The 24,053-nt window shown below is 49.1% G+C and overlaps 1 protein-coding gene across 1 annotated transcript in view; it reads right to left on the reverse strand.

Moving 5' to 3' along the window:
• LOC122371299 overlaps positions 1 to 24,053 on the reverse strand; it is a 62,450-nt gene that overhangs the window by 26,740 nt on the left and 11,657 nt on the right. Inside the window, exons 2-6 of the mRNA XM_043347512.1 lie at positions 20,409 to 20,507; positions 11,530 to 11,628; positions 11,145 to 11,261; positions 10,411 to 10,458; positions 10,054 to 10,122 (exon numbers count right to left, since the gene is read on the reverse strand). Of these exons, the coding sequence (XP_043203447.1) occupies positions 10,054 to 10,122; positions 10,411 to 10,458; positions 11,145 to 11,261; positions 11,530 to 11,628; positions 20,409 to 20,507 (432 nt within the window). The remainder of the gene's footprint in view (positions 1 to 10,053; positions 10,123 to 10,410; positions 10,459 to 11,144; positions 11,262 to 11,529; positions 11,629 to 20,408; positions 20,508 to 24,053) is intronic.

The raw sequence follows: 24,053 nt of genomic DNA on the forward strand, positions 1-24,053 counted from the left end.
ATGTTTAATTATCATGATACGGCACCGATAATTCTTGAGGTGCGCAAAATTATCCTAATGTGCACTTTCTGGTTCAGTGGCTGGCGCGCTATAGAAATCCTATATCATAATTGCAAAGTTGAATCTGTGGTAATGTACATACGCACCATGAGGTAAAAACGGCCTGTAGACAGTTCGTACAAGTTTTTTACGGCATGTAGACAGCTCATTAATGACCACCCCTAAGCCAGGCCACAGGCCACCGTCAAATTCAAACACTGTCTGGACCAAATCAAACATCGCCATAGTGACTTCAGAGCTCCTACTGTTAACGCCAGACCCCTTGAGACCCTAATTTTTCGCGATTACTTTTAAATGCGTGAAGGAATTTCAACCAAGCTCAGGACATGGCCGTTTCAAGACAGGCCGAAACTTTTACAATTTAGATATTTTATCGCCATTTCAATATTTCAGGCACTTGTCATTGACTCATAATGTTAACTGTTTTTCCATCCTGGATAGAGGCTTTCTACGTCATATGACATTAGGCTCCGCCCACGACTGCGGCATTGACCCGTGCCCATCAGCGACCTCTGTACAAACGACACCCCTGCCATCTGTGAAGGACTATGAATTTCGCTGACGCTTCACGTGCTATGAGTCAATTGCAGCAGACGGTTAAGTAAATGTTAGGCTCTTGTTGACTCTTGTATATCAGTAGGTGGAACTATGGTCATGAGTACCCAAATATAGGAACGTTCCCATTTTTGGGAACGGAGTTCCCAAATATGGGAACGGGCGTTCCCAGGGGCGGATCCAGGAAAACTCCAAGGGGAGGGTCATGAATCGAAGTGGTGCCCCTACCTATACCCAAAATTAAAAACTCAACGGATTTCGTCCACTTCATTTTGGTGGTGCCCCCATTTTCAGTTTTTTTATTTTTTTATTTTTAGTCAGTATCTTAACTCTTAGCCACAACCACATTTACCAATTGTAAGCAAGTATATATGAATGTGCTATGTGCATAGATGCTATGTGTATATATGTTGTGGACGCTGAGTAGTGAGTACTTACCAGGAACGTTATCAGGTAAGTAAGCAAATCGTTGTCAGTCCGACGAACTTGACCCTGGCGTCCTAAAGGGTCTGTCCTTGACACTTCAGGCTTGTCAGGGGCACCAAAGTCCTTAAAGGGACACCACAAACATTTCAGGGGCACCTACGGCCTTGTAGGGGCGCCACAGGCCCGCCAGGGGCACCACAGGCCTGCCAGGAAGTAGGGGCACCACAGGTCTAGCAAGTACATATACACGACAGGCCTGTCAGGGGCACAACGGACCTGTTGGGCCCATGAGCACCCCTAGGGGCAGGGGCACCACAGTCCTTCCAGGGGCACCGCAGGCCTGTGAGGGGCACCAGCGGCCTAGCAGGGGCACCAGTCAACACAGGCCTGCCAGGGGCACCACAGACCTGCAAGGGGCACCAGAGGTCTGCCAGGAGCACCACCGACCTCGCAGGGGTAACTTGGGCCTGTCAGGGCCCAGGGGCACCACGGGCCTGTCGAGAGGCACTTCAGGCTTTTCAGGGGCACCATAGTCCTCTCCGGGCGCAGGGGTAGCAGGGGCACCAGAGGCCTGCCAGGGGCACTACAGGCCTAGCAAGGGCACCACTGGTCTATCAGGGGCACCACGAGCCTGTCATAGCCAGGCATCTCAGGCTTGTCAAGGCCCAGGGGCACCACAGGTCTGTGAGGGGCACCAGCGACCTAGCAGGGGCACCAGTCAACACAGGTCTGCCAGGGGCGCCACAGACCTGCCAGGGGCACCAGAGGTCTGCCAGGGGCACCACCGGCCTCGCAGGGGCACCTTGGGCCTGTCAGGGGCACCACGGGCCTACCGAGGGGCACTTCAGACTTTTCAGGGGCACCAGTCCTCTCCGGGCGCAGGGGTACCAGCGGCCTAGCAAGGGCACCAGAGGCCTGCCAGGGGCACCAGCGGCCTAGCAAGGGCACCAGAGGCCTGCCAGGGGCACCACAGGCCTAACAAGGGCACCACGGGCCTGTCAGGGACACCTCAGGCTTGTCAGGGCCCAGGGACACCACAGTCCTTCCAAGGGCACCGCAAGCCTGTCAGGGGCACCAGAGGCCTGCCAGGGGCACCACAGGCCTAGCAAGGGCACCACTGGCCTGTCAGGGGCACCTCAGGCTTGTCAGGGCCCAGGGGCACCACAGTCCTTCCAGGGGCATTACAAGCCTGTCAGGGGCACCAGAGGCCTAGCAAGGGCACCACAGGCCTGCCATGGTCACCACAGGCCTGCCAGGGGCACCACCGCCCTTGCAGGGGCGCCTCAGGCCTGTCAGGGGCACCACGTGCCTACCGGGGACACTTCAGGCTTGTCAGGGGCGTTACAGTCCTGTCAGGGCCCAGGGGCACCAGGCCCGTGGTGTCCCTGCTAGGCCTGTGGTGCCCCTGGCGGTCCTGTGGTGCCCCTGTCAGGACTGTGATACCCTTGATAGGCCGGTGGTGCCCCTGGCAGGTCTTTGGGCCCCCGGGCCTCAAGGGGGGGGGGCCATGACCCATGTGACCCCCCCCCTTGGATCCGCCCCTGGGCGTTCCCATTTATGGGAACGGAAGGTAATTTTTCGGCCGTTCGCCCACTAAAACTCATTAGTGCATCACGTCTCAAAAAAGTGCACGCTAATTTAAGTATCTACTAAATCTCTATAAAATTATCTTTAATCTGACCGTTGAACAAGGAAATTGACCGTCGAATGATATTTTTAATGATTTTTTTGAAATGACGGAATGGTGAAAACATGGGTTATAGGTACTACATTTAACATGCAATTTAAAGGAAAATGAAGCGTGTTTTACATTTTGCGGTCAAGTATAATAATTTTCGCCTGGTTATGAGGTTTCATACTAGCGACACCAGATGCTGACATATGCAAGCGAACACGCGGACAGTCCCGAGGTAATATTGTTGACTTTTGGTCTCGGGGCGCACGACCGCGTGGAACGTCAGTGATTTTACCGAACTACTGTTGTAAACTCAGTTTCAGTGGTTTAAAATTATTCAGCTGTATTTTATCAGCCCGGAAAGACATATTTTATTTGGATGCTAGCTGTTTAGCATTGTTTTATAAGGAGCGTCATGAGCGTGGTTTTTGTCTGCCGTGTTTCTAAGCATGATCGTTTTGGGGGAATTTCTCTTATATAGGTCGCTCTGTGTGGCTTATTTATAATTTTTATGCTGATTTCGATCATTCCTCGTGCCCATCCTACCAGGCCTTTTGCCACTTACACTCATTAAGAAAGGAAAAAACTAGATTTTCCATGGGACTAGGTGTTTTGAGGGTGTAACATATTCAGCGTTCCCATTTTTGGATACTTCCTTGTGCTCGTCAACTATCGGTGATAAACAGACAGGTGCTTGGCATGTCTCCACCCTCGGCGCGAACGGTGGATATAGGCATGGAAGACCTTGTTGAACATCGCTGAGCGTTGTGAATTACGTAATCCTGCAGAGGGGGGGTGCCCGCTGCGAGATCGACGGGAATAAAAGCGCAGAAGACCGGGCGGAACATGCGACGGTCTTGCCGGAAAGGTCATCTGATGATTGTTGCTTAACAATAATTTGCGGCGTTGGACATGATGCTTGTTAATGAAAAGAGCCCCTGAAAGAAGTCGGTGAAATCGTTCCCAATTTTGGGTACGCCGTTCCCATAATAAGGAACGCTTGCAGCGCCAGTGTACGAGAGCGTTCCCAAATTTGGGTTCGCGGCCCGGATGATGGACTGCTTTAGAAATAGGGGAACGATTTGAAACTACGATGGGCCTTACAATATCAAACTCTTTCCCAACAATATTGAGACAAATATCAGGCGGTTCACGATCGTTTTATATTTTTTGGACGTCATTTAACGGTTCTTTTTCTTGTTTTAAATAATTCCTACATGGCGTTCCCATATTTGGGTTTATCGTTCCCAAACATGGGAACGAAAATGCGTTCCCGAAAATGGGTACGCTTGACCATAGTTCCGCCTACTGATATAGGACCAAGAGGACCATCACTCCTCAACCTACTACTCAGTCGTGCTTCGAACAAACGTTAACGATTCCTAACAAATACGATTTTCGATGTAGGGTATCTGTTTGAAATACGAGCGAGCCGTATGATGTGAAGCTCAGGCAATTAACTTATTATTGCGTTGCTCGATGGTTGCATAGCGATGTACAAATCGGCAGCTACTTGGTGACATCCGACATCCCATTATCGCATTATCTGCAACGCCATAGGCTTTAAATGCAGGTGAATATTTCCTAACCTTATGTCAGTTATATGCCATCTGCCCGTCATTTGCAGCTTATAAAAAAATATCAGCGAACATATCAGCATTGTAGAAGCAATGCGCATTGAGCATTTATGACTCCTTAGTCATCATGGGACATGCCTAAGAGCTGGACTTTTTGCACGCGTTCCCCGCCAGGGGGCGCCACTGAGGAAGCACCCTCTGACGTCACGATAAAACTGCGCGCACTGTGCGCACGGTTCTGTAAGCAAGTAATATAGTGGTGGTTTCATGGTGGAAATTGGAATAAGTATTTTAACGTTGTAAAATTTCAAGCCGTTTTTGTGAAATTAATTAGTAAATGCATTTCAAAAGTATTTATTTTAAGTGTGAAAGGAGAATAATTAGAAGAACATGGATATTTTTGTTCCAATAGCTTATTATGTGAGACATTATCGGTACTAACGGGTACTTCTAAGAAGTAGTGAAGAAGTACCAAACAGCCTGCTCCGCTACGATCGTCAGCTGTCCTTTGGAGCTGGACTTCAACGCTGTAAAAAAAATATGTGCTGAATTAATTTTTAGTTTCACCAAAATATAAGCAATTTATCATTTCTTTTTCACTTTTGTAATTATTGTTGAGTGAAGAGACATGTTGCTAGTTCTGACAATTTAAATTATTAATTAAAAAAAACGAAATGCGACGGTAAGTATCTGCTACTAAATTATCACTCTGACCAAATACATGGAGAATCTTGCTACCATTGCTTATAAAACGTGCTTATCAATACACAAATGTTTTATTTCACACAAGAAGGATTTATTTGCCTGAAGTCTTGCGTCATGTGCTACTGCTTTGATTCCAAAGACGCTCTCCGGGTCGGGGTAATTTAGTTCTTCATCGATCGATAAGAGATTTTGATTCCATTGATATCCAAATTGATAAGCTCGGCACCATGGAGTAAGGGCGTCCCCACAGGGGTGACGCAGGAAATATGAATAGCGTTTACACCGACAGTAGTTTCCCACAGCCGGCAATGGGAATCTCCTGTCGGTGTAAACGCCACTATAGTCCCATCCAACTCAAACACTGGGGAATATCCCCGCACTTTTGAGGACGGAAATCTATGGACCTGCTCGAAAAATAGTGGATAAAATACGGCGAGCTTTCAGTTTTATGGTTGGGTCTCCCTTCCGAGGCACATATTTACGGGGGATATTGGGTCATATTCCCCCGGCGTCCTGATGATCGGCGCCCAGCTCAACGTCGAAGGCGCCCTGATACGCGGCACTGCTATCTGTGAAGGTGCCCAGGTTGCTGCCGCTCGAATTTTGGTCGCCTACTTAACAAAACCTCCGTTGGTGCCATCTCAGTTTCCTCGAGGTCAGGCAACCTTCACACGCCGTTGGCTACCTTGGCTGGCCGGCGACTCGTTCCCCTCGTGGCGACGCTCTTGACATCCAGTCAAAAGTTGGAGTGGCTGGCGCCCCCAGTGGGGGCCGGGGAAGGGGCAGTGGGCCTCCACGTTGCTCTCTTCCCGAGCCTATGGTGACTTGGCTCAACTCTCCTCAATAGAATCTGGATTCTGCACGCTGTATTAACATGGGCGTAGACACCACTACGGACAATACGGACAGTGGGTGTGACAATCAGTAGTGCCATTCATATAGAGGGTGTCATATATGAGCGGAGAGGCAACAGTACAGCTGAGCGGACAGACAACATTAAAACAACAGTACAGCTGGCGTTGCATGGAGCTGCAGGCAACCGGACAGCGGAGGCTTGCGAAAAATAAACAATTCGTCACTTCAATGTATAAACAACAGTACATATAAAAAGCAACATAAACACATATTCGCATGGTCGAACCCATGCACTAGCGGCTCACGGCGGGCACAGGCACGCAGTGCGGTAGCGGTACCGGATCACACGTCATGGGCGTTGTCTCAGCATAGGTTGTTATGAGCGGAGAGGCAACAGTACAGCTGAGCGGAGAGACAACATTAAAACAACAGTACAGCTGGCGTTGCATGGAGCTGCAGGCAACCGGACAGTGGAGGCTTGCGAAAAATAAACAATTCGTCACTTCAACGTATAAACAATAGTAAAAGCAACATAAACACATATTCTCATGGTCGAACCCATGCACTAGCGGCTCACGGCGGGCACAGGCACGCAGTGCGGTAGCGGTACCGGATCACACGTCATGGGCGTTGTCTCAGCATAGGTTGTTCGCAATCTAGTTGAAGCCTAAGAAGACGGCCAGTGGGGTCTCACTGCTGCTGAGGCGACCTCGGAGACGATGCGTCGCCCCTTCCTGTCGGCGACCTGCGGTGAGCAGGACTCCAGATAGCTGGCTGGCACGTTGCCGACACTGCCAGACGCTGTCAGCAGGCCTCACTGCTGCAAGTGATGTGCAGATGGACGCCAGGTGACTTCGTCTGCAGGCGATTCCGGAGACCGCGGCCTCACCAGGCAGTATCACCTGCATCGCCATGTCGGTGTTTCTAGAAATGGAAAAATAACAGTATCGGTGAAGGACAAGCAATACAATGTATTCTGTTTTCCTCTCTTGCAGGTATACGTAATCTACAATTATCATTGTTCCTATTTCATTCAACTGAACCTGAAAATTCCATATTGGCACATTGTTTGACTAAATTTGTGTAGTTGGGAACAGGGGCGACGCCACGGTGCGACGACTGGAGGGGACATTGACCATTTTGGAGGGGACGAGGACCATTTCAAGTCGATTCTTTCCATGCAACGCCATAGGCGTAATGTTAAAATTTTAAAAAGTGGAGGGGACGAGATTCCCTCTGTCCCCCCCCCCCCCCTGTGGCGACACCCTTGGTTGGGAAGCAGATTGTTTGAAATACATGTTTGGCTGAACAGTGCGGAAAATATTTCATTGATCACTATAGCTGCAACAAAAATACTGAGCCAGAAAACATTTGCGCTTACCTGGCTCCTTAGTCAGTCCCGCACAACGGAAGTGGTACCATTTATCGCAGCCGTCGCATGCGACCATCGGTGCTGCACTGATGCTGCTGCACTCCCCACATTCCCAGTAGGTACCTTAGGAGCGTCCTGGCTGTGAAAAGATTACATGAGTCATGGCGCATACATGAAAAGTAAGATGTTTTATAGGTTTAACATCGCATAGCAAAGACACAACAGCTGGGAGTCAAGTGTTAGCCAAAGTGTAAGCCCTGCCATGTTTTGCAGACTGGATTTTAGGCAAGAAAAGCTTTGCTAAAAATGACGCTTGACGAAGCCTCATCCTACTGGGCTGTCTGACATGTCTCCCTGTAAAAAGCATGTGGCCCTTATATTGTATATATGATGAATATGTTAATAATGCAGAGAAAACACGGTATAAATTATACCCAGCGTTTCATCTTAATCGACTTTGTCAAGGGTGTTTGAACAGCTTGAGATGAGTGAAGTGTAAGGTGTAAGGGTACCTAGGTACAATAAACTGAATCTGCGTTCAATAAACATTGATTTTGATAATACATTTCACAAATCAACTGCTAATAACAATAATACTAAAATAGCAAGACAGATAACTACCTAACAATCGCACGAAGAACTTCTTGATTCGCCTTGACATTGTCGTCCGAACGAATGTTGTCTGAAGTTACACATTTGTCTTTTCTGCGCAGCATTTGTGTTTGCCATTTACCGCACCAATGTTCGCCAGCGGTGGTGACTTTTCCTTACCTGCCCACGAAACGTCACACACGACATGACGTCACCCGAAGACGTCATCAAAAAGTCCAGCTCTTAGGCGTGTCCGTCATCATGTCGCTCTCTGGGCACTGTCAGCCAAGACGCTACGCACAACTCCGCCGGCTTTCGGCACCGCTCGCCCGTCGCCCGTCCCCGCTCCCCGCCACAGCGAGAGTGACCGCGCGCCGGCCCGAAACCGCCGCAGGCCAAGACCACAGAGGCGGGGCTTAGCTGTGACGTCATAACGTATCACAGACTGACTGGTGATAGCCTCTACACACCGGATGAAAATCTTGCTCGAAATTTAACATTACGAGTCAATGACAAGTGCCTGAAATATTGAAATGGCGATAAAATATCTAAATTGTAAAAGTTTCGGCCTGTCTTGAAACGGCCATGTCCTGAGCTTGGTTGAAATTCCTTCACGCATTTAAAAGTAATCGCGAAAAATTAGGGTCTCAAGGGGTCTGGCGTTAACAGTAAGTATCACAACTAACAAAGGAATTCAGTGCTCGCTGAGCCGGGTTTCCTGGAACAACCCCGCCGTGCCAGTCGCCGCCAAAGGATTCCGAACGCCTCCGCATCACCCATTGACCGGCGGAGACCTTGAAGAGCACCGGGGCTACATAACGCCTGGTGGCATGACCGGGATTGGGGAACGACTTGTCGCCGAGTATGTCACGCCCGTGAGACCTCGTGGCCGCCGAGCGACCACGAGGCGCGGGTGGCGGCGGGATTTGGGCGCGCGGGCTCGACCACAGGGCGGGATCGATGCCGAGCCACCGGAGCTCCTGAGAAAGTGGAGCCCGTCACGCGAGTCGCGTTTGTCGGAGTTGGTCCGACTCGGCCCGACTCCGGCCCCCGGCGCTCGTCGAGGCTGTGCCGACGACGGCTGCCGCGTGCTCGGACTCTTTGTGACACGCCCGTGTGTTTGTGGTGACGGCGAGAGGAGAAACGGAAACAATGTCTTCATCATCGTCATAGATGAAAACACGATATTCTTAAGAATTGAAATTGATTTGAATGGGTTTAATTTCAACAAAACCAAGCACGAACAATATGTTTCGTAAAATGCTCGTAGGTTTTCGGGACCTGGACGCGATGAATGAGTAACGCACTGCTTTGCCCCGTTTGAATGGCGTCAACGGGATATCGACTGATCCCGGATTGTCACAGGTGGATGCGAGCTATTGCGGCCTGCTATGAGGACCCACACGATGCATCACGGCTGGGTAGATTTGATCACGGACGGATCACGGACCAGCACGGACCATCACGGGTCGCCACGAATCGACACGGCGAGCGGTCGTTTGTGGTCCAACTGACAGCTTATCGGCCGACGGGCGTGTCGATGTCCATATGCAAACGTGCCGCCCGAGGAAATCTGGGATTGTCACACTGAAATAGCTGGCGCGGGCTGCCGGCTCGCTGGATCGATGGCAGTCCGCCGTGAGCTCCAAGTCGTCACGGCTCCAGGTCAACTGGCGCGTGGGCCCGTCCCTCCTGGGGAGGTCTTCCAAACGGGGGTATAGGGCTGGCTGGGATGTTTGATCAACGAGAGAAGCGGGTAGAGATGGTGCTCTTGCTTAGAGTTAGTTTTGACAGTAGGTAGAAGTGTATGATTAAAACATCACGGGTAAGTTGGAGGGGTAAATGGCATTTCATTTATTTTCTAATTTAATTTTTACTAGGCGTAAGGAAATAGAACGTTGGCAAGTAACCGAGGCTTTATTTTGTGCTACTATTTGATTGGAACTTTAATATAAATCGTAGATCATGAGAGGGGTAAGGGTCGTGATATAAATATAGCTATGAAAATTGATTGGTTTGATTGCCCATCCCATTATTTTTCATCAGGAACGGTGCTAACGTGTGTTACCGTTGATTAGTATATTTATCGGTAGAGAAATGGTTTAAAAATGGTCACGCGATGTTTTCTACATAAAGGATTGTCACGATCGCGCTGAAATATTGCCACAACCCGCAGTTATTACACACCTCAGGGTTAGTTCAGCCATACACATGCATGCATACGTCTGAGAACTCACCGAGTCTTTGTCAAGCAGGGCCTTTAGCAGTGTCCGCTGGTTTAGCGTGGAGCTGCCTGGGTGGAAAAACTGCCGCCAGACAGACACGGTGTGAGGACATTGGGGTAAAGCCGTGGGCCGGAGAGCTGCGTGAACCTCACCAACAGAGCTCGGGTCACAGAGCTAACAAAGCCAGGAAGACAGCCAGGGTCGCTGGTAAGCGGCAATCGGCCTCTGGGAGATTCGATGAGAACAATTGGCCTTATAAAAGCATTGCATGTGATGTGAAGCGGTCACATATATAATATAGACAATAAATAACATCATATGAGTGCTCACATACGTACAACATGTACAGAAATAGCAATGTTAACTTACCTTGTCTTGAATGGGTGCCGTCAACGTGTACGTTTCTGTTGCAAAACTCTGCAAATACAAATCAACGTAACAAAAATAAGTAGCTTTTATGGTGAGCGACATACGTGGGAAAAGATAAGTTGAAAACATAAGGCATGCAATATAGTGAAACGTGCTGGCACCATTCAGTGAGCCCATGGTTCAGAGGCATGTTTTTAGACACGGCTGTGGCTCAGGATTTCAGAAGATCAAGAAAACACAGCCAAGGTCAAGTTGGCTGGCCAGACCTGAGAAAATGTAACCCTGAGGCATTGCAGAAGATAGTTTGTCCCATTCTCAGTCATTTGTTGACTTTTGACTGCAGAGTGTATCCCAAAGATTAATCGTGCGGTCGCACTATGAAATCACAATAATGCGACGCACCATTCTATGCGTTCCGATTGAAAAATGCGGCCTCATTGTTGTCAAGAAGATATGATTATAAAACGTAAGTACTCACAACACCTGGCTAAAAAGACTAGTAAAAGTTGAGTAAAACCACTCACGTCAGATTCAAAATAACTGCTAAACCGAAAAGGCAGTTGAACGTAATCGCATCAAAGGCGTCATTGCAACATTGAAATCATGCAGTTCGATCGGCCACTTGGCACACTGTGCATGTCACCGTGCAGCACACAGACATGCAGCGCTCCGCCGGGCAGACCGCGGGTGTCACACCGACCCGTCTCGGTCCAGACCGATGAATGGATACGCACCACGTCCTTGACGAGGCGGACGTCGCGTGTCGTCGTCTGTAGCAGCAGCCGGAGGATGTTGACCGCCAAGCCGGCCGTGCGCGTACACACCAGGTGCATGCAGGTCATCTTCTTCGGCTGGACGCGGGGTAAGCGGGAGGGCGAGTGGGGAGGGGTCAATGGAATGCTCATTGGTAAAGACGGCGGAGATCATCGCAAATTAAAGAATTGCTTGATCAAAAATAATTGGTTGATCATCAAAAAGATTTAGTTTTAATGGAGGAAGGGTGTGAAATTATCTTTGAAACATCAATTATCGATTGCTTGCAATTCATGCCATTCTGGCCAATTTGATCGCAAGTTCGGCTCAGGTAAATCTGCGTTCCGGTTGGGTCTGCCTGCTTACCCCTGTGAGGGCGTTAACGTCTGCCCTCCTGTTCAGCAGCGTCTTCACCATATCTTCCCGAGCGTGCAGCACGGCAAAGTGTAGGATCGAGAAGCCATCCTGAGGACAAACGCAGACGGTCAGTGTTCGGTCAGATTACACGCACGGCGTTGGGTCAGATTACCTACGGTCGGTGGTGCGTCAAATTACAGGACGTCGGCGGTGGGTCAAGTTAAAGACAGTCGGTGATGATTCAGCTTCCAGAATGGCTTTTAGTCGGGTGAGAGGATATCAGCAAACGAGGGATTGGAGCGCTTACTATTTCAGCATTTAAATAGTTTTTCGTTCATGACGGCTAACGCCATTCCATGCGTCCAGATCATCATGTCACAAGCTAGCAATCATCGAACACATGCTTATGACGGTGCAATAGGTATTAATTGAACATCCATATAAGAATACCAGCTCGAAAACTTCCTGTAAAAATGTGTATTTTGGCCCTAAGCCGGCACCAGGAAGTGCGGCGGCCGCTGAGGGTTACGGCAAATCTGGACGGGTGGCGTGCAGCGTAAATTCCCCCGGCTGTCCCCGGGCCGGCACGCATCGTCTCTGCGGCTGACGAATGGCGCTCAACGTACACCGAGGAGGCGCAGGCCTAATCGAAAACGAGGGCTGCGATTTCGCAGTTCAGAACTCCGTATTGAATTCTTATAAACAAGCGGAAACTCCACACTTCGTGATATATAGCCAATAAATCATTTTATGATAAGAAATGCCACTTGCATGGTGATGAGCTTTAGTAAAAATGATTAAAAACTTACAACACTTCGCACGAAATGGAATAGCCATTGATTGCAAAGCAAGCAATTCTCTGGATCATGTACCTTTCGCAACTTCCCGCAGTCAGGCCCATGCCTCACACTCTACTAACTCTCAGCGGGCCGTCGTCGCCTTTGTTCCACCAACAACGGCGTGGCCTGCCGTGTGTTCGGGAACTTTCGATGAAGCCCATTCGGCTGTTTATGAAGCGCTCAGTCGTAGCGGGGGTCAAGGTGAGCCAGCTGTTGGTCATCGCCGCTGCCCCACACAGCACAGCACCTGGGTCTGATGGCCTCCTTACGGTCCACCTGTGCTGACCAGCGGTTGTCGTCACCCGCTGCGAGGGTGCTCCGGCCACATCAGACCACCACTTAGGCGCTCAACCCAGCGGTACAGTCCGGTGTAACGACACACACAGAGACGGGTGTCCTGTCAATCCATCTGAGGGGAGATCTCTGTCACGTGAGTCTGCTGATTGACACAAAGACGGACGGTCTTCGTGCCTTTTTATCAAGGCACGTCAGTCACCGGCACCCCAAAGAAAAACACCAGCAACGAGCTATCATCGCGACACGAGTGTCGCCATCGACACTGAGTCTTGAAAAGTCCGGCAAAGTGGCATTGCGGATATTGAACTAATCTAGCCTGGATAACGGTCGGCAGACGGCAGACGTCTGTGGCAGCGGCGACAAATCGAACGCTTCACGGCCACATCCGTCCCTGTCTGTGTTGTGGATAACGATATGCTAACAGGCCGTGTCGGGACCGGCCGTGATTTGGCCGCGATGGACTCCAGTCGTGGCGACGGAGACACCATGCTGTCGATCAGAGCCGCTAAAGGCTGGCAGTGTGTGCTGGGACGAAAATAGGTGCTGGGGTAAGTAATTGACAGAACGTTTCAGAGCAATGAATTGTCACTGAGCCTTGTCAAACGTCCTTTATCGCCTGTTTCGATAATATATTTCAGTGGGAAGGTGATGCGTTGTTGGGCAAAATATTACATCACGACTTTGTGAAATATCATAAATTATCTCTGTTCCTGTCTGCGCCGAGCAACATTTCAATGGGAAATTACATCCATATTGCATCACGGATGACACAAAACTTGTGCAGAATGGATAACACTTGTTCTAAAAAGTAATGATCTTTGAATACCTAAATAGCGGCTATGGCTTTTGAGCATATTTGTATGTCATGCTATGGGTTGCGGCCATAAGACTATCAGCCGGCCGTTGTGCAAATATTTGTTTTACGCCGCCAAATGGTGAACCCAGCCATTGTGTGTAGTGTGTACATACATATGACCGCAAAAATGTCAACGATGTTTCATCGTGACCTTGACTCAGAAAATTCGTGGAGGCACGAGGTTCGTAAATTCGTTCACAATTTACATGATGCAAGTTATAACATACCTAGCACATATCCATGCGTCGACAATCCTTGATCATCTGCGGCTAATATGCTGCTTCCGTTCTTTTCAGCTCACGTTATCCACCATGGCATGCCCTTTGTGGTTGGTCATACTTTGCACCGGATTTTTAAGCTCTACGGACATATATTAATCGTACCATAAGCGAAGTTCCAATGTCAATATTAGCCTTTTGTCGGCGTCCCTGTGGCGGTCAGCCCGCTACGAAGACCTCGGCCCATGACCGACGGGTCGTTACTGCAGCCACCCCTGGTGTCAGCTCAGTCAGACGGTATCCTTATTACCTGTCTCCGCTCCTCCTGCTGCGGAGACAGGGGAGAGGGGGAGGGGACGGGGGTATAAGTCGACACGCACCCCCCGGATCGATCCCGCGGGGCGGCAGCGTGGCGACCCCCGTCGGCAGGTTACCACGTCTGTGTGTGACCCAGTTCTGCCCCCGGGTGGTGTGCAGACCAGCGAATAGGTCACGGGTCAGCAGGTCAGATTTGGTCGCCTAGTTAGGAGACAGACTGCGGTTAATTTTGTTTTTATTGTATTTTACCGTTAAATAATAATGATAGCCCTTCGTAATGAACTGGGACGAACTTTCTGCAGTGCCTGACCGAAAACCAGAAAGGGCACGTATTGAACTTGAATATCATGAAAGTGCCTGACCCATGACTGACATGCATTTTTTTTTATATCAAGTCCACCAGTGCAGACCGTGGATGATCAACGCTAAATCAAACAAGGCACAAACAAAGAAAGTCAAATTTAGCACAAATACGATTCAATGGATTACAATGGCTATGTCGGTGAAGTCATGGATGCCTATGTCATCGCTTTGTTCTCCAGTAATTTGATTTGAGAAATAAAACATCAAAATAGCCGCGCTTATGAACTGAAGCCTTCACGATTCACGATGCAGCTCCCACCGCTGGTTAAAAAGTTATGTGCCCGCTGGCCGTGATCTTATCAAAGATCGTGAGGTCAGGAAGTGTAAGGGCATGGCGTCACTTCAGAAGGCGTCTCTTTATAGACACAAACGATCCAAAATGTGCACGATCCATATTTCGAACGCAGTAGTTTGCATAGGATTGTGTGCATTGTGCAAAGTTTCGCTCCATCGCTGAGACAGCCCTCTGCTGTTACGGATGTAAAACTTGCCGGGGAGCACTTTCTTTCGGAAACATCGTCGGCCAACGGTCTCGTCGCACGCGACGCTGGCGGACGGTAAGGCGCCGACGCGACGCGACGGGGCCAGCCTTGCCCCAGATCGGCCGTAGTTCACGCCAGGCGGCACGGTCACAGCACGGCGGAGCGCTAACGGCGGCCGAGGCGCCGCGCCAGCCCTCATCGGCTGTCACTGATTGGTTTCAATGGGGCGAGCCGTGAATATTCACGATTTCCGATGGGGCGAACTGTGAATAACCACTGGTTCCAATGGGGCGACATGTGAATAACCATGGAACGCTAGTGAGAGATCCGGTGTCGGTGTGTGATCACTCCCATTGTGATGGGCCATGAACCGAGCAGACTCCACACGGCGCAGTAGATAACTGCCGGCAGGGCAGTGTGAGAACAAGGAGGTAGTTACACCGAACAACCCATCCTTGACATACATCATGCCGACATATTGCACCGTCGTGGTGCATCTGAAAATGTCATCCAGGGAATCCCAAACAGAAAGACAATGACTTCGATAAGTTATCTGTTTGATTTTGTTATCAGTTAATGTGTGTGAGATTCAGCGGTAGCTGGTCCATTTCGTCTGAATAATGACGTGTCACCTGTGACGTGTGGATGACGTCACAGTTTCGCGGCAGCGGCTCGGCTCGCGTGCAGTTCCCCCGGGGCGGGCGGCGTCCCGAACGTCGTATTACGCAGCGGCGAGCCGATCCGTGGGGGAGGCGGATAGGGAGGCGGATAGGGGAGGGGCGGGAACACAGTGGGCGGAGTTAGAACTGGGAAAGTTTAGTGAGGCCATTACTGGGTCAGAACTTTTAGTCAACTGTTACAATTCTGATGCATACAATTTGAACTGATTGATGCGAAGGAATTACCGTAAGGTGATCCAGCTGAAAGACAACTTATTTGAGATGGGGAAAATTTTGTTCAAACACTTTCAACTGCCATTATTAAAACCATTTTGTTTTGCCTGGACAATCTGTGACATAAATCAAATAGCGGTTAATAATGGAATAATAATTAAGTCTTGTCAGTGGGTGAGATAAAATCAAAACTTCAATTTAACTAGGTGTAGATCGCATACGTCATACCTCTTCAGTTTACCTCACGGCTCACATTGTGTGCATTCCATACATTTGAAAAGATACAGGGTCTCGGCTGTTTGCTTACACATTTGATCAAACAGTGGATGCATGGAACAAGACTTGAGAACAGATCGGCAACGGATCGAGCGATGTCCTTATGTAATGCTGCGCACTATAAAAGGATAAACGATGAAGGAAGCAAGTCGACGTATATGTATGTACACACCAACTACACCTCGCATTGATTGGCGCAGTTGTCTGAATGAGCCCGTCCAAAGATACTTCAAGTCATCCTTTCGTCTACACACTTAAAGGTAGACTGCCACCTTTTTTCCACAAAACGGTTTTCACTAGAGCTGAGCCACCTATGTCCCAGACTGAAGTCGGTTTTCCGAAATTCGAACCCGTTTGCGAGAAATCGGAGACCAAAGTTCAGTTTGATGCCATTTTTTTAGTCCAAGAAAACCGACATCTCTACTGTTTATCGATAACTTTGAAACATGAATTTTCTTATCTTTTGGTAAATATATGTCAAAACTTTGGTTGTTTCGAGATCAGAGAAGAATTTTGGAGTGTCAAAATAAAAGCTAAACTTATATATTCAGTAGTTCATTTTTTCCAAAAAAGTGTGGGAAATGGGGTTTAACATGGGCCAGACCCATTCCAAATGAGCCATGATTTTTAAATGTTTTACGAACTTAAATGCAAAATAAATTAAACATGGCCAATTTCTTATGAAATCATATATTAGTAGATCATAAAATACCTTACTTTTTCAAATAAAATGTAATAATCTTATGACCTTGAAGTCTAGTGATGTGTAAACATTATCGCTAGACATTAACCGATTGATAATTGTATGATAATCGACAATTTTTTTCGCGATTCACGTGATGATACTTTGTCAGGTGAATTCTAAAATTTTGTTTTGTCCAGGGAATAAATCATAGGCCGATCTGAGAACACTTTTTGAAGGTGGCAGTCTTCCTTTAAAGGAACTATCCCACCTTCTAAAATGTTGTTAAAACCAGTTAAATTGTGCCCGAGTTTATATGTAGATTGGATGACCAGGAACACGGTTCTGGCATTTATTTTTCATTAAACATCTTAGGCTTCCCATATTCCAAACACAAACTTTCAAATATGTGACGTCACAGCCCAAAATTACCTCCTTCCCCAGGCCACATTACTGTCATAAAGCTGATTCTTTTTACTCTGTAGGCACCACAACAAAGTTCAGACCAAGTTTTAAGCGATTTTTCAACGAACAAACCCATTTAAATCAGAATGACTAAACGAGGTGACGTCACACTAACGGTCGCTCCATGTTGAAGATAGGGCCTTGCGCAAGGCCCATTTTCAAATGAAGGGAACGAATTTCTTCAACACCAACAGGCCGCGGGGTTTGCAACCTAGATAGATAGTGGTTTCTGAACCTCGCCGCAAACTTGGCTATCTCAACTCAAACCCCATGTTAAAGGTGGGATAGTCCCTTTAACTGTTCGTTCATCGGATTAGCTGGTGGAAGTTTCAAGGGCCGCTCAGTCCTATCCATGGTATTGCTCCGGCAGGAACGCATGGTTGTCGTCCAGTGCCCAGTTTCGCAGCACATTCTCCCGCTCATTCAGCCTCCAGCCACCCCTCTCCCATAACTGATAACCATTCATCTCCCCACCGTCCGCTGCCAGCGGCCGTCTCAATGTCCCCGGCGTCATGACCCGGCACTCTCAGCGGGCCAATTGCAGACAGGATGCTGCCGCCGACAGCCGCGACCCCGCCCGCTCCGTCAGAGCCCCACCACACACAGAGGTGCCCCTGACACTGACCTTGACCCGGCGGCCCGCCACCCCCGGCCCACAGCCACGGTGTGACCTGCCGCGGCCAATTGGCGATTTCACGGCCGATCGGCAACTGCGTATGGCCAGTCGGAGTGCGGGCCAAAACCGGCCCCACCCCGCTCGGGCAGTGGTGGCCGCAGCGGTACGCACAGTTCCCACGGCCCGTCAGAGTTCTTGATGTGACCCAATCTATACAATTTTAGAATAAAAGTTAGACTTCGTGTAGGTTTTCAGAGACCCTAATTAGTATCCAGAAGTGTAGGATTTACTGTGAAAGAACTCATTTGAGCGGAAAACACAATATCCACATCAGCAAACGACCATGATGTTGACGCTTTAGCTATTCCGGAGCCCTGGGTTATCACCGCATAAAGCAGACGCTAACAAGAAGCGAGATTACCAGCCTACAGTCGAACGCTCTACTTAAAATTAAACACCTTCGTGGCACCATAACTAATCGTGTCGTGGCTAGTAATGGCTCGAAATTAGCCCAGACATCCACCAGGAATAGCAGTTTTATGCTGGCGAGTGTTCCGACAGCCCAAAGCCACACTGGGACCGGGGCTGTCCACACTCCACACTTAACAGCAGCTCGCCCAGCGTCCCTGTTCGGACACGCCTGTCATGACACCGCTCAACTGTCTCACTGACGTCATTTGTTGACGTACCCCCCTTATGACGTCACGGTACTGTCACAAGTCGTCACGGACCAACTCCAGGATATGGTAGCGTGACGATCCCGTACACAGGCCATATTTTACTGAGATTACAACGGGCATTACCCAGAGGCTTACTTCAACCAGACATCGAAATGCCCTGAGACGAATGAACTGGAACGTCTAACCAGGGCATCGCAGTCAGACGCTACATCTCATAGGAAGCTATTGGTACTGGCATCAATGTCAAAGAAGGGAACATACCGACACTCCCATTATGACCAGTGACCACTGGTCACCTTGGGGCGACCTTGGTGGCCGTGTCGGGACCGACGGCGCCTCGGTCGTCGCCTGGGGCGGCGCCGTCGGCCGGCCAATCGGTATAAATCCCTGCCGGCCAGCCGCTAATCGTCCGGTGACAGACGGTGCCGGCCGGACCCGGCGGGCCACCCCTCCCTCCCCTGGGGACAGCCCCCCTCTCCACCCAGGGGGACGGGGCCGCCGCGCCGACCGGCCGGCTGGACACGCAACAGAGCGCCACGCTCGGACCGTGCGGTCTGAGGTGCGGAGGTGGATTTAGAGGGGAGACTGTGGGTTAGGACCGAAAGGGCAGTTCTAAATGGAGAAGGGGAGACGGCAGTGCCTTGGTGCTGGGTTGAAAGTGCAGAGGTGGCCGTATGTGCAACAAGCACTGCTTAGCGGGGCACCCGGGCCCAGAGCCACCGATTCAACCATTCGGACTAAGTTTCTTTTTAAAAATGTATGGGGAAGATTTCATACGTTTGGACCCTTGGTTGATGCTAATCGGATGTATGGTTGGAGAGCCGAGTTTCGTAGAAGGCTGTCTCTCGAAGATCGGAGACAAATTGCAGGTAAATGTAGCATAGATACAGAACATGGGGTAAAGGTCACAACCTTCGCTATGCCTGACCTGACCCAATCATTAATGAACCGTCAAATAACAGCGCTGAAACACAGGAGATATTCACACGACCTGCATGCACAAAAGCAATCGAGCAACAGCAAAACCCCAATCAGCCCGGTGGCAGCACTGCAACAAGCATGTTGGCTGCTTCACGAATCTCCATCATTACGCATGAGAATGGGAGCACCAGCCGGCCGGGGCCATTGAATCCGTCACCGGACCCGTCATTAGGCCCGTCACGTGACCCGTCATCCCGGGATCCTCCGTGGGACCATGCGGTGGGGTGACGGAGTACTCTGCCGTGACGCCGGGTCCCTGCCGGGCGGTCTGCAGCGGGTCGCTCAGGGTCGAGGTCATCTCACCACAGCCGGTCGGCACTCCTGCGGTTTGGACTGCTAGTAAAGCGCGGTTTCCGTGCCGATTCGCCCCACTAACCCTGTTCACATCGTATATTCTGCGAGCTTTTATTAGCCAGGCCGGGTGGTAAGAGTGTGGAATATTCTAGCGTAAATTCCTTCGATTAACTTCGAATTCATTCGCCTCATAGTCTCTAGAACGGGATTCAAGAAGGAAAGCCATTATGCTCTGAAAACAGCTGCACAGTTGTTCCAATCATGCTGAACATGCTGAACAGTTGTTCCAATCTACATACATACTGGAGACACGACACGTGAAACATAAGCATCATTACAGCCGTCTATTCGTTTTGTCAATCCTCCTCGAGTATGTGATGTCCTCTGGAAGTTTAACACCCACTGGACCCCGTGGGTGAATGACGTCACCGTTGTCACCACCTGACGTCACCTAAGGCGTCGTTCGCTGATGTCCAATGTCGTCTGCGGTCAATACGACACCCCGCGCGCGACAGGCGGTCACTGATGGCGCACCGATACGGACCGGTGGGGACCTCGGGGGTCAGGAGAGGGGGTCTGGACAGCTGCTTCGACTCAGCACGACTCTGTGCGACTCAGCGCGACTCACCTCGCTCATGTGGTTGACGTTGCAGCCGAGCTCGATGAGTTTGTCCACCACCATGACGCGGTTGTCCTTCGCCGCGTACATGAGTGGCGTGTAGCCATTCTGAAACACAGCAAAACTCGGCGGTTAGGCGGTGACACTGTGCAAAGCCCATTAGCAGCGCATAAATAGCAGCATGCGTCGTTTGTCATAGCACACAGTTGGGGTGATATATACGGCCCTCCTCTGGAACTTTTATCCCATAGCTTATGATAAAATATGGCCTGCAATTAGCGTGCGGTGAAGTGACTCAAACCACACCCTCTGTAGCCGCCAGTCGGGATAATGCATTGTGACAGCACATTATGGGTAAGACACACGACTCAGATGCACGTTTGTAGGTATGCATTGCACTATGCAGCCACACTGCCGCAAAATACGTGATTTATGTGGAACAAAGTGGAAGAGCTCGGAACATATCATTTTCGCTGCGATTGGCACACGTTTTGTCACACAATTTTAGCAAAGTGAAAATGCAATAAAGCACCATGGACGGTATCGCAAATGGAAAGGCCACTCAAGCTGTTTCGACGTTCCTCGCTTTATTCAATCATTTTCCTCAAAATTTGGAGGCTTGTGTTTCTGATCTTAACATTGGAATGGAATTTCGTCCAGCTCCGTTCAGACATTTCTTCATATCATCCCTTGCTCCAACCATACTGTCCCCACCGCACACCATACGGTCAGCGCAGTGGAGGGTATACCGTGCCTCACGGGGTCAGTCGGACCCGCGCCGCACGGGGTCGACCCACCACCCCCGGCCCGGTCGGCCCAACAAAGCCCGCCTCATGATCGCCAGATAATCGACCGATTCTCTAATAAGTGCCTCGCTGCCGCTGCACTGCCGTGATTTACGTTCACAGATCGAGTAGAACATGTCCGCAGGCGGCGCGGCGCGGCGCTGGGCCTTCACCCAGATCGGCGGACGGCCGGCGGCGGCGGCGGCGGCGGCGGCAGCGGGGGCGGAGTGCCGATCGCAGCACGGCAGCAAGAGTGTACCTATGAATTCGCCACTCCTATAGCGCATGGGAAATCGCTTGTGCGATCTGCGATGTGAACTTAATGTGGTCCCATGATGTCAAAAGTTCCCAATGATCGCGAAGGCGAGACTGCTGGATGTCGATAATGAATGTTCGGAGTCCCCACGGGACGTTATAATGAATAACTGAAATTTGAATAACAATGTATTTAACAGGTCTTGCCATTTATGATAAATATTTTTTTGCTTTAAGTTTGAAATTTTGATTCAATCGTTTGTCCTACGCAGATGCTATGAGCTGTAGCAAAAGCTGTAATGTCTGAAATCTAATTCAGAATGCATTAAAAGAGGAAGGCCATGTCATAATTAGATGACAAAATACCACCTATTCTCTGCATAGTACATATGCCAGGCGTCAGATATGTCCCGCACGGAACAAAATCATGTAGATCAGGCAAGAGATGCACGTTCATGCAATCACAAAATTAAACACCAAACTTAACCCGGCACCGCCTGGGCTATTTCCGTACCCACATCAGCCTGGGGGGGGGGGGGTCGGATCCGACCCCCCCCCCTGTTATCTCGAGAACCAATGGTCGTATCGAGCCCCGCGAGGCGGCGTTCGAAAGGTCTCTACGAGACCTTCCCAAAGCACTCTTAAGATTTTAAGATTGAGGTCAACTTTCGGGTCAAGGTCAGGTCAAAGGTCAAATTCAGGGGTTTTGCATGATTAGGCTTACGGACAGCGGAATCGATAGCTGCTGCTCGAAACTCACCACAAATGACCTCAAAGACATAGTGAAGGTACCATGTGCGTATAGGGGTCATACTAAGTACGGGTCAAGGTCAGGTCAGGTCACGAAAGGTCACGGTTTTCACTTTCTGCTACATGGGCGTGCGACACATGTTTTATGGCTTATTTTTCACGCCAAATCCGATGGTAATGGTTATATGTGACCCCAAGTCACTGTGCTGGTGATAAGTGTGCATTGAAAGCATAAAAAATCGTTTATACCATACATAACTAAACGAGGGCTAAGAAAAAAAGTCAATTTTTCAACTTTTTATTTTTGACATAAAAATGCACTTTTCTAGACGAGCTTTGTCCCAGGAATCTAGTGGTGCCATTTGTTTTCACATGCGATGTTCAGAAGTGCCTCTAATCCGCGAAAATGCTTATGACGTCACCATGCCCTATGCATGTTGGAGCTATTTTTTACAATTTGGGGGTCAAAAATCAAGATAGAAAGTTGAAATTTGGGACATCTAATGTTCTAATAGAGCTCTATAACATATATTCCGGTTTTTTGGAAATTCTCAAAATTTTGGATTTTATTAGCTGTTTTCCAAAAAATATAGTTTTTTGAATTTTTAGGGGTGAAAAACGCATTTTATGGAAAATCCGAGATAGCCATTTTAAAGAGCTCGTTGAGCTGCGTCTTTTCATGTCCTTAATTTGCAATTCGCTTAAAACTTCGATTTTTGGCGATTTTTTAAACATTTACCATTTTTTGACTGAAAACGCCATGTAGTTACATCACTAAAATCGATATATCTCAGAAATTTTTGAAATTTTTTTCTTAAAGATTGCACAGGAGACGTCAAATTGATGGGGGAGAAGGTATGCGAAGTTTCAAGTTGATAGCGCAAGCGGTTCATGAGTTATTCAAGAAAAACGGAGGGGGGGGTCGGATCCGACCCCCCACCCTAGGCGGTCGCGGGTTAATTACGTCATAGCGTATCATGTTCGCTGTGTTGAGCTGCAATGTCACGCATCAGACATTTCAGCCTTGACGAAGAACACCAAATGAATGCAAATGGCGATACGACTCGCGCATGAGTAGTGGTTTCAGCTGATAAATGCGCTTTTAAATGTAGAGGGGCTCATTGCTGGATGCACTTCGACATATTAAATTCACAAAGCTGATTAAACTAATACACATTTGGAATAGATGAAAATGACGTAAGTGATATGTGCACAGTAGATATTTCTTATTTGTTGATGTTTGCAAAACGGAGATGATTTTGATGTAGAGAAATCTTTGGAAACGCTATAAGAAGTAATTAGACCATCTCGCTAAACCAATGTGCGCAAAATGCTCATTTAGTCCAAAAAATGAATAGTTATCCGGCATACTGTATGCGACAGCGTGCTGGGGCGATGGTTTTTGACATTTTTGAACTCTTTCAGGCTAAGCAAACATCACTGTGGCCTTGGCCGAATACCCGAAATCCAACGTCTCTTTTGCAGGTATGTCGAATAAGAAATGTTGGCGCCTGGCTTCGTTTGAGCCCAGTTTCTCGCAACTACATGTCACTGTCTACAATCGAAATGTCATGTCAGGGGCATTTGATATTGATGGAACGTGTTCACGGGGAATGCAAATGTTTGACCTGGCCAAAATCCAAACAGTCAGGTATAGGTAGCGCTAACAGCCGCTTACAGCAACGTTCCAGATTCGATAAAATGTCGGCCATTTTCCAGGTCAGATTGCACCATAAGCGGATGGCTCACGCCACATTTACATATCATGCATGAACCTTAGGCGCCCGCAATCGCAACGACGAGCGCACCAGCACAGTTTTCTGCACCTTATCAAAACCAATGGGACGCAGCTCACATACCCCGA

The sequence above is a fragment of the Amphibalanus amphitrite genome, unplaced genomic scaffold, assembly GCF_019059575.1.
Source record: "Amphibalanus amphitrite isolate SeventyFive unplaced genomic scaffold, NRLGWU_Aamphi_draft 001229F_arrow, whole genome shotgun sequence".
Lineage (NCBI taxonomy): Eukaryota > Metazoa > Arthropoda > Thecostraca > Balanomorpha > Balanidae > Amphibalanus > Amphibalanus amphitrite.